The following is a 10,778-nucleotide window of genomic DNA, read 5'->3' on the forward strand; positions in this document are numbered from 1 at the left end:
CATTCATCTAACACGAATATCACAGCTATTTTTTTTTATACAGAAATATCACAGCTTTTTATTATTATTATTTTTAAAAAAAAAAGAAATATCACAGCTTTTTAAATGTTAAGAGTAATCACATTCTATTACCCTTTCCTTCCTCGGAATAAGGATACTAATTCTCCCCATCCAAACTTACCGTAAATAAGAAATCCGACGTGTCATGCCACGTCATGTGACCCAACGTCCTTACCCGAGCAACAGCTAACGGATAAGAAACTCAGAAAAGGAAAAGCTGAGAGAAAGCAAAGGAAAAAACCAAAAAGAAAAGAAAAATGGGAATGGCAGCAACATGTTCAATTCCAATTCCCCAAAACATTTTCAGAGACCGTTTCAACTCAGCGAAACGCCACTACAGCCTCACCCAGCAACGTTTCTACTCACCATCTCGTGTCTTTTGCTCTGGTAAGCCTCTCAATTCATCAATTTCTCTCTCGGCAACATTTCCTTTCAAAACATATATGAATTTTATATTATAAGGCTTAGTACTTGGCTACTAATATGGATGAAATTTTGTGCTAATTTGTGAAGTTACTAGAAATGGTCCGGAGGAGGTGAAGGAGAATTCGTCTCATGTGAACCAACTCAAGAATGTGGCTTGTGGGATTCTGGCTGTTTGGGCAGTGAGCACTGCCTCCCCAGTTGTTGCTGCTAACCAGGTTTAGAACAACACATTCCATTTTGTTCAACTATCAAAACGAGACTATTGTGAAAAGTATTATGATGATTAGTTATTAGAGGATCAATGTTCTGATGGGTTGAATTTTGTTATTTGGAATGGCAGAGATTGCCACCATTGTCGACAGAGGCGAATCGATGCGAACGAGCCTTTGTTGGAAACACGATTGGTCAGGCCAATGGTGTGTATGACAAGCCGCTTGATCTTCGCTTTTGTGATTTTACGAATGACAAATCCAACTTGAAAGGCAAAACCCTTTCGGCTGCGCTCATGTCCGATGCCAAATTCGATGGCGCAGACATGACTGAAGTGGTGATGTCCAAGGCTTATGCAGTAGGAGCTAGCTTCAAGGGTAACTATTCCTTGTTTCTTCATGATCTTTTGCTCCCACAACAAAATATCATGCTAAAACTATTCTAGGGTATGGTGATTTGAATTCCTTTAAGCTAAATATGAAAAAAAAAACACATAATTTGTTAAAAATAACATGTAAGTTTGACATTGGCAAACTGACTTCATTGATTAGTGTTTTGTAAAATTAACTTTTTTTTGTGTGTGAAAAAATTATACATAAAATAATTCCTAAGGTCGTTGCTGCAACTCAATAATTGCAACAAGTGAACTTAAATTTCACATTTTTTTCATGTTATTAGTCTAGCAAATTTACCTTGTAGCTCAATATAATTTATAGTCGCTTGAGCGACCATGAAAGTCGTTTATGGTCGCTCTGTGTAATTTTAGTCACTTGAATGACCATGAAGGTTATTTTACAGGTGTAACTTAACAAAAATTGGTGGTTTGTACTTAGTGTGCTATTCATTCTTATCTTTTGTACTAATTTTTTGATAGAGTTCTGTGGTTTTTTTCTTTTCCATCAAGGGTTTTGCATGTAAATTTGTGTATTTTGCTATGTTGTTTTTGCTTAAACTTGATCTAGTTTTCCAACACATCTAGTAGTAGTTCTCTCAGTCCTAAGCATTTATAGAGATTTTCTAGTTGAAGATAGCTAAAGTGTTTTGAATTTGTGTTATAGGGATTGGAAATTAATCAAAATATTAAATAGCATTCCTTTCAACATGTTAATGCCTAGCTTTAAAAAATTTAATTTCTTTATAGCGTTCTTTTTCTATTTACTTGTAGCTCTTTCAAAGAAAATTAAGCAAGAGATCTGAGAGCAAATTATGTTGAATAAGCTGCAATATCCAACAAGTTGAAGAAATATACCTCAAAACTATACAAGCATGTTTCACTTTTGAGTACTACATTTCTTTTCATGTGCCATAATGTGCATTAGTTTGAAGATGTAAATCAACACAAGAAATGAAAGAATTTGGTGCTGAATTGAATCAAAATATTTTTGCAGGTGTTGATTTTACGAATGCGGTGTTGGATCGGGTTAATTTCGGGAAAGCTGATCTGCAAGGAGCTTCATTCAAGAACTCAGTATTATCAGGCTCAACATTTGATGATGCAAAGTTGGAAGGTGTAATATTTGAGGACACCATTATAGGGTACATTGATCTTCAGAAGCTTTGTAGAAATGACAGCATCAGTGAGGAAGGAAGAGCTGAGTTGGGATGCCGGTGACCATTCTTTTTTTCATTGCCCTAAACAACATCACTATATGTATCCAGGTATCTTCTTTTTAAGTATTCAAATGAAAAAAGAGAAGGCTGAGTGAGTGAGGGAGTGAGGCTCATGATGTTCTTAATAATAGTTTTGATTATGTAAAGTCAATTTGTGTTTGGTTCGCTTATATATGTAAAGTCAATTTGTGTCCTTTTTGTTTTGTGAATTTTGAGTGACAAAATAGCAAGAGGAATGAAATTTACAATTTATTATTAATGTCTTTAACTACTTATTTCGGATTTGTACTCAACTTGTACTTAATTATACAAAGGCAAACAGATAAGGAAACTACGATACATATACAAGAACCTCTTGCATGCAAATTGGATAGTCTAACTTTAATAAATCATGGATGACAGAGTTACTGATTTCCAGTAATAGGGCTGTCCCGAGCTCTCTTGATGTCATCCCAACCTCTCACCCATGGTTGTCCAGGTTTTGCTCGTGTTTCGGGAGAAGAATGCGTATTAAGGTTGTTCATGACTTTGTCGCGCAGAGCAGTAAAGACCTAAGCAAAATTGTATGAGAATTGAAAAACAAGAGAAGGAAAAAGAAGAACAAAGTCGTGAATAATTTTTAGATCAAATCTTACAGGATTAATTTGGAGTGCCTCAGGAGGTTGCTCTTGACCAGTTATCCACTTCCAGAGATCTGGATTTTCCTAAAAAAAGGAGAGAAGAATAAAATTAGAAAGGCAATACAAATAAGTTGATTGAGTAATTCATTTCTTAAACCTCTTGTTTTTGACAAAAGTGCTCACAAAATAGGAAGTCCTACTCTCCTAAACTCTTGAATGTCCCACGATAGTTCAAATGATTTTGTATATTACAGCAACTATACGAGGCAAGAAAGCTGAAAAGGAAGGGTTCTAGTTAGTAATTTGGATAGACTATGGGCAAGCTTTGCTTCATAGTCATGTCATAAAAACCCTATCGGGTGTTTGGTATAAAGTTTGAGTTTGTGGGATTAGAGTTAGAGGAAGTTTAGATTAAGCGAATATGAAACTCAAATGTTAAAAGGAGTTAAGATTACCCTCAAATAAAGCTAAGAAATGAGACTCACTTAGAAACACAGTCCCCCAAGCCATCAAAAATAAATTTACTAAACATGAGTTAGATTTTAGATTATCATTCCTACTAAACCAAACCCTCCTACCAAAAGGCCAAGTCTACTCAATAAAACTTACATGCAAGCAAAACAACTTGCATAAACCTTCCCAACTAAATTGCTTTCATATAATACCAAAACCAAATCCAAACGACCATGAAAGTGACATCAACTACTTCTCTTTTATGGCAAAAGGCAGCTTGAATGGACCCGAGTTCGAACCGAAACTCAAAGGAAACTAAATAATTAAAACTACCAAAAGAAGCATAACTTCAACTGCATGGAATATACTGAGATCTTTCAACTTCTACTGTCAAGCTTAATGAAAATAAAATAATGGATTACAAACTAGCCAAATGGGCAGTTGCACGACATAAGCTGTTGTGATATATGTAGATTGAGAATACATTGTTGCATCCATGAGACAAAGAAGACTAATAAACATACAAACCTAGCACGCTACTTTCTTTCACATCAGATAATGTAAAAGGTTATAATTTACTTGTGAGAAGCCTCAACCCCAAACCAATTGACCTATTCAAATTCAAGCAGCAGACTAAATGAAAGACATTCTTCTGACAATGCATTCAATTCATGAATTAGAAAGTAAGGAATAAAGTTTACCAGGTCGAGGACATGGACGAGAGCTTTGATTCCATTTTCATCCATGGAGTTGATATGCTCCTCTACCCATTTGCCCAAAACCAAATCCAATTCCAGAAATCCCCTCTGTTTGCTCCTGTATACCAGTCTATTCATTTTCCCAAACCCCATTTCGAGAAAAACGAAAAATAAAATAAAATTAGCTTGTTATTTCCCAAACTGAAGTTCCACAAACCAAATATCACAAAGAACATATATCTGAACAAAAAGAAGAAACCTGTTACAGAGGCGTTTCTTGCTCTCTTCGTTGGAGAGATCAATATTCAAAGACTGCAAATTGGTGTGATTGTTTGAATAAAAGCGGTAAACCCCACAATAACCAACGGTTGAACGAGGCCTGCCAAGTGTTCGTGGAAATGCATAAACGAAGGTGTTATCACGATTATGAATTCAACAACTTCAAATCACAGAACAACAAACGAAAGAATATGGCAATACCGACCTAGACAAGGATTCAGGCGCTGGAACGAGAGAGTTGGCCGCCGCGACCGAGAAGCTGCGATGGATTGCGGCCGATGATTGGAGAAGACGATCGACTGAAACTAATGCTCTTCTCAAACTCCCCATTTCAGACCCAAATAAAAGCTATTATTGTTTGTTGATTCAGTTTCTGTAAACCGTGGCACGTTAGAGAATAGTTTGCTTATTTGTTGGGGAAGAAGACAAATAAGATTAAAAGAACTTTATTATTAGATCTAAAGTGAGTCGTGGCTCAATGCTCATTGCTCATTGCTTAACCGAAAAAGCACATCTCTAGTATCCTGCTAAAATAATGTTAAATACATATTTTAAAAAAAAATTAGTAAATAACATATTTAGCACAACTTCTCTTTGCCACACATAGATGTGAAAATAATGTAAAATACATACAATTAATGTCAATAAAAAAAACAAATAATGATAAAAAAAATAAATAAAAAGTCAACATGTCAATAATAATAAAATCATATATATATATAATAGCAAAAAAAGTTAATATTTATTGGGATCCAAATTTGAATTAGCTAAATTTGGATCAACTTTACTTATGTACCAAATTTGGCATAGCTATTAGTACATCATTCAAGAAACTTTTATTTAACAATGCATAATAGATTTGCATCTTCATGAGATGCTAAGTAATCTATAGGAATATTTGCGACAAAAATATTATTTCTTTTATGATAAAAAATACAAAATATTTGTTAATAGTTGAATTTAAGTACCAATTATTTTGTTTTTTTACAACAGTGATACAAAATCTTTAGCATTATAGTGGCAAGTATCCTTTAAATTATTTTTTAAAATAATGTATAAAATCAATTTTAATTTATAAAGACAAAGTTATTTTAAACATATTGGTACTTAACTGCAATTATTAAGAAAGATTTGTTATTTTTGCCGCAAAAAGAAAAAAATTGGTACTTAAGCACAATTATTAATAAAGATTTAGTATTATTGCTACCAAAATAAAAGAATTGATATTTAAATGCAACTATCATAAAATATTTAGTATTTTTGCTGCAAATATCTCTAATTTATATAAATTTTAGCCAAAAATTTAAATTATTACGCAAAAAAATAATAATTTAAAACAAATAATTAAATACATAAAAAATAATCTAACAAATATATTTAGATAGTTTTAAGTAAAGATTACATCACTTTATTATGTGGTTAAAATTAATTATTTATTATACAATTTAAGTGTGTAAATCATTAGTCTATATTTAAATGTATACAAAGAGCTAAAAATAAAAAAAAAAGAATAGGTAGTGAGATTGAGGAAATGTGAGAAAATTGAGTGACCCATCTTTTCCGGCTTAACTGTTTTTATATTGGAAAAAAAAAAGAAGGAAAATATCAATCCCTTCTCTCTTTTCCACACTCAACTAGAAAATCAAAGACAAAACACACAAAGATTTAATACCCAAATAATTCTGGAGATTTAAACATATAGATCCAAATTAAACCAAAAACAAGACCTAAAATTAAAACGAAAGTGTAAAACAAAAAGAATCCAAGTCGAGCTGAATAGGACTTAGCGATATAGTTTCTCATTGTTATGGGTATATGTTCTTGCTAATTTTTATTGTTACGAGAGATGATTAGTTTGCTGATGAGAAATAAGAATTAAGAGAAGTGAGCCAAGGAAAAGACAATCTTGCCCTTAGTATTCAGCACATGATATAACTATGTTGTAGTAGTCCCTTATGTCTATCAATTTTTTTTAGTCTTTTTAGTGGCATGGTGGTAATTGGCTACCGTCATCTAAGTTATATATATATATATATAACTATATATTTTTAATAATGTGATGGTTACTTAACTAGATTTAAAAATAAAAAAATGTATCTCAAAAAAAGAAGAAAAAATACTAAATCCATGGTACATATATATCTTATTTATATCCAAACAAAAAAATCTAAATTTATTGTTATAGTAATTAGTGATAGCTAGGTTTGAAAAAAAAAATCAATCACCATTGTGAAAATAAAACTAGATCTAAACAAAAAAAAAATCTAAATTAATTGTTAATGTAACCAGATCTAAGAAAAAAAAAATCATATATGAATAAAAAAAATTAGTCACCATAATACCTGATTACTTAAACATGTATGAAGAAAAAAGAACAAAATTTGAACAAAAAATATTGAACATATCATGATGATAACCGGTTACAGTTAGGTTTGAAAATAAAAACAAAATGAAATATGAATGTGAAGAACAACAACAACAACAACAACAACAAAAAGAACAAGAATAAAACAAGATACGCAGAAAGAAGAAGAAGAAGAACCAAATGGGCTAAGGTGCGTCACCATCGCGGGCGGGGGCGGAAAAGCATTGCTGGTTGGGGGTGGAGGAGGTGTCGTCGGTGGAGAGCTGAGAAGAGGGAACCAAATGGAGGAGGAGAGAGGAAGAAATGAAATAGAAAATATCTCATTTTAGTACCTACCTAAGTACCAAAATCGGATATTTCTCTAACTTGAACTTAAATTTGCATCTTACATCCAAGCAAAACTTAAAAATATATATTATATTCAAAATAAAAATATGAGCTTGTTTTCGTTTGCTTTTAGTTTATAACATTCAAATCCAGTAGGATTAAAATCTCTTTTTAATCATAAGTATGCATATATAAAGTAGATCCCAATCAATGTATCTGAGGTCATAGATAAACTACAAGGTATAAAGACACAAATTTCAGTAGAATTATTATCAAAATACATGAAAGGAGAAAAGTTCCCTACTAGTGATCATAATTTTATGCTTACTATATATGTACGAGCACCAAAATATGATTAAAATATGTTATAATAATTTTGTTTAGATAATATAAATATTTTGAAACGAATAAATCAAAAAGCGCATCTGGTGTAGTGGTATCATAGTACCCTCCCACGGTACTGACCAGGGTTCGATTCCCTGGATGCGCATTTTAACATTTCGTTTGTTTTAAAACAACAAATTATAACGATGATATTATTTTTATTTTGGTAAATATTATTTTAGATTTTGTGTTTTGTAAAAATTACTAATTAGATTTTCTGTTTTGTTAAATGACAATTTAGACTCGGTGTTTTACAAAATAGAATAAAATAATTCTCTAAGCTCAATTTTAGTCAAATAATTTTTCAAATGAATAAAATGGTATTTACCTTGTTTTTATTTTAATTTGTTGATTCGTTTGTTTTAAAACAACAAATTATAACGATGATATTATTTTTATTTTGGTAAATATTATTTTAGATTTTGTGTTTTGTAAAAATTACTAATTAAATCTTCTGTTTTGTTAAATGATAATTTAGACTCGGTGTTTTACAAAATAGAATAAAATAATTCTCTAAGCTCAATTTTAGTCAAATAATTTTTCAAATGAATAAAATGGTATTTACCTTGTTTTTATTTTAACTTGTTGATTCTTTTCTTGTTGACTCATATATGTTTTGTGTATTTATTTCTTTCATATAGTGATGCTAGCTAGGTGGTAATGTTTTGCTAAAAAAAACTAGGTAGTAAATTTATTATTTTTTGACCAAAGTTTACAAATAAATACTTGATTTTGCCAAACAAAACAAAAAACAAATTATCTCTTTACATTCTAACAATTTTTTTTTCATTTTGACTGTTATTCCCATTTCCTGTCGTGGGCCCGGGACGATGCTCCTGGCCCATGGGTTGGGCGTTCGGATATGGGCCCAGTCCAGGGCCACTTGGTACGGGAGTAATCAAGGGCTACGGCCCAAGTGTAGTTCCGGACCCGGATGGTGTCCGAGAAGGTGATCCAGGATAGTCGCCCCAGGCGATGTATGGTCAGCTGGGATTATGGTCGGAGTGCATGCAAAGACGATCCCGGAGCCCGGTAAACGGTCCGGGCCCCTGGTAAACGAAGAGGGACAGAGGTAAACGAACCCGGATCAATTCCTCTCGGTTGGCAAGGAAAAGCATCCGTGACCCTGAAGCCACCCCACGACGCGTGGGGGTTGTCCCCACTTTTCACCTGCGGAAAAGGCCACCTCGAGATTGCACGCCGCTATTTTAGACCTGCGCTGCCAAGTACTCTGACTGGCCTTGTCCCCTGAATCTGCCTTGTAACTCGAAGTGCCCAGACTAAAAGCACCATTTTGTCGGGCGAAATATAGTTCTTGGGCCGCTCTATTGGGCCTTAATTATTCTTGGACCTATGTATTTTTATCTTTTATATTGGGCTTCTGCCAGAGAAGTCAAGAGTTTCCACATCTTTGATGGGCCCGGGTCATACCCGACCCAGATCCAGTGCTCCTATGAGCCTATAAATACAGGCGTTAGAGCACTGAGAAAAGGATCTCTCTTTGACTTGTATACAATTACTCTGTCAAAACATAGAGAGAAACTCCATTGTAAAAGACTTTCTAAGCTCTAATACAACTGACTCGTGGACTAAGGCTCATTAACGCCCCAACCACGTAAAAATCATGTTTTTACCTTCTAAAGTCCATATCATTAGTCTTATCTAATATTCATTAGTGTAGTTTCCGAAAATCTCGGTAAACATTGACTATTTTAGGTAAATTTTTACATATTTGCATTTTTTTTCTTATTTGTGTTGTTTTCAAATAGTTTTTTTTAGTTATTTTTAGATTTTTTTTGTTGTTGTTAATGTTTAGTTGTTCTGATGTATAATTTTCTTTGTGTTGTTTTTTAAATTTATTTTAAGTTGATGTAGTGAGTTACTGTCGAATTGTTTTTTGATTGATTTTTAGTTGTTTTTTTTTTATGAAACAATATTTTTGTAATTAAACTTTAGAATTGTATTTTTTAAAACTTCAGTTAGTAAAATTGAAAGAAAAAAATGGATCGTATAAAATAAAAAATATGTATTTATATAAAAAAAAAACCCTTTTTAAATTCCTTCCAACTGCTAAGCATGGTACATAGTTGGAGCTATTTTCTCCAGTTTTGTTCAAATCAAGTGGAAACCACATGCACCATGCACAGTTGGGGTGCAAACCTCTTAAGCCTTTTTTTTTCAGGAACCTTCCTTAACAGCTTAATCTCTCATTTTCCCCTAACATGGATTTTTATGAAGTGGTTCTTGAACTTCAAAGCAAGTTAACTGGAGAAGAAATGGAAAAAGTGATCATCATCTGTTGGAGAATCTGGCAATATCATAACAAATGCCTCCATAACAAAGTTTTATGGCTTCGATATGATAGTGAAGTGAGTGCTCAACTACCTACGCCTCCATCTTTTATTCACGAGCCTCGTACTTCTATTGATCACTCGAGTGCTGTTGAATGGCATCCCTTCTCATAGGTTGTATCAAAATGAATGTAGAAACACTACTACAATATATAGAAACAATGACACCATTTTATGTCTTGCAACTATGGTACATGATATAAAAAAAATTAGAAGGTTTTTATGTCATACATAATGTTGATGCGTAAAATAATAGACATGGTTAAGATGGGAATTGTTCAACAATATGAATGCCCGTGATAAATAGTCTTTATTACAAAGATGCCATTAAGGAAACTTAACAAAGTGAATTAGCTCAGGCAAATGATACCTATCCCTTTATAGCCTTCCCTTGCAAGTAGCCTTGACCTATAAAAGCAGCGCTAAGAGAAGTGGATAAGGGACTTGAAGAAAATCTACGATTTAGCAAATCATCACATTCAGCCTGCTCTTTTTCACCAATTAGATAAGCTAGTTTCTCTCAACCCAATAAATAATAGGTTAACTTCTCTCAAATAAGCTTGGTACAAAATCAAACCCATGCAAACGTTATCCCACCCTAATATATATTGATATATTTAACTTTTCATAATCCAACTTGTGATCAAAATCATAATATTCAGCTAGAGTAATCAAAGTTCTTAAGATACAATGAACAATTTATACCACGAAATGTCTCTAATCACTCTATTTGATAGGGAAGATACTCTCTGCTTTTGGTAATATTCTCTTATTAATAAGAGGGCAGGAGTCTTTGCTATTGTGGATGTAAGCAATAATCAAATATATTGCCGAAGTAGATTTTTGTACTTTATAAAATAAAATAAAATAACCCTAAAAAGCGACGTATAAGGCCAAGTCCAATCAATGACACTGCAAAACACCAATTTGGTGTTGATCTTGCATCATATATTACTCCAATCAAACTGCAAATGGCACTGCAAAATGGTGGATA

The 10,778-nt window shown here is 32.8% G+C and overlaps 2 protein-coding genes and 1 non-coding gene across 3 annotated transcripts; 2 read left to right on the top strand and 1 right to left on the bottom strand.

Annotated features, from left to right (window-relative positions):
* Positions 1–262: 262 nt before the first annotated feature.
* Positions 263–2,566, top strand: LOC133834461 (thylakoid lumenal 17.4 kDa protein, chloroplastic). Its single transcript, XM_062264079.1, has 4 exons — positions 263–447; positions 574–701; positions 827–1,073; positions 2,085–2,566. Exons 1-4 carry the CDS (start codon positions 318–320, stop codon positions 2,306–2,308), a joined length of 729 nt encoding a protein of 242 aa, XP_062120063.1. The 5' UTR covers positions 263–317; the 3' UTR covers positions 2,309–2,566.
* LOC133834462 (succinate dehydrogenase assembly factor 2, mitochondrial-like) lies at positions 2,537–4,869 on the bottom strand. The gene is made up of 5 exons (XM_062264080.1): positions 4,563–4,869; positions 4,338–4,457; positions 4,082–4,208; positions 2,943–3,011; positions 2,537–2,858 (listed from the first exon to the last, which is right to left on the bottom strand). The coding sequence occupies exons 1-5, from the start codon at positions 4,685–4,687 to the stop codon at positions 2,712–2,714; spliced, it is 588 nt and encodes a 195-aa protein (XP_062120064.1). The 5' UTR covers positions 4,688–4,869; the 3' UTR covers positions 2,537–2,711.
* A 2,599-nt stretch (positions 4,870–7,468) lies between these two features.
* On the top strand, positions 7,469–7,539 carry TRNAG-CCC (transfer RNA glycine (anticodon CCC)). The gene has a single exon. It is a non-coding gene; the product is annotated as a tRNA-Gly (tRNA).
* The last annotated feature ends 3,239 nt before the right edge of the window (positions 7,540–10,778 follow it).

Source organism: Humulus lupulus, chromosome 5 (genome assembly GCF_963169125.1).
Source record: "Humulus lupulus chromosome 5, drHumLupu1.1, whole genome shotgun sequence".
Lineage (NCBI taxonomy): Eukaryota > Viridiplantae > Streptophyta > Magnoliopsida > Rosales > Cannabaceae > Humulus > Humulus lupulus.

Excerpts from the sequence above, each read along its gene's own strand:
- LOC133834461 (XM_062264079.1), top strand. The coding sequence starts at position 318 with ATGGGAATGGCAGCAACATGTTCAATTCCAATTCCCCAAAACATTTTC. Across the intron at positions 448-573 it reads ATCTCGTGTCTTTTGCTCTG|TTACTAGAAATGGTCCGGAG; the intron begins GTAAGCCTCTCA and ends TAATTTGTGAAG. Across the intron at positions 702-826 it reads CAGTTGTTGCTGCTAACCAG|AGATTGCCACCATTGTCGAC; the intron begins GTTTAGAACAAC and ends TTGGAATGGCAG.
- LOC133834462 (XM_062264080.1), bottom strand. The coding sequence starts at position 4,687 with ATGGGGAGTTTGAGAAGAGCATTAGTTTCAGTCGATCGTCTTCTCCAA. Across the intron at positions 4,209-4,337 it reads AAGAAACGCCTCTGTAACAG|ACTGGTATACAGGAGCAAAC; the intron begins GTTTCTTCTTTT and ends GAAAATGAATAG. Across the intron at positions 2,859-2,942 it reads AGGCACTCCAAATTAATCCT|GTCTTTACTGCTCTGCGCGA; the intron begins GTAAGATTTGAT and ends AATTTTGCTTAG.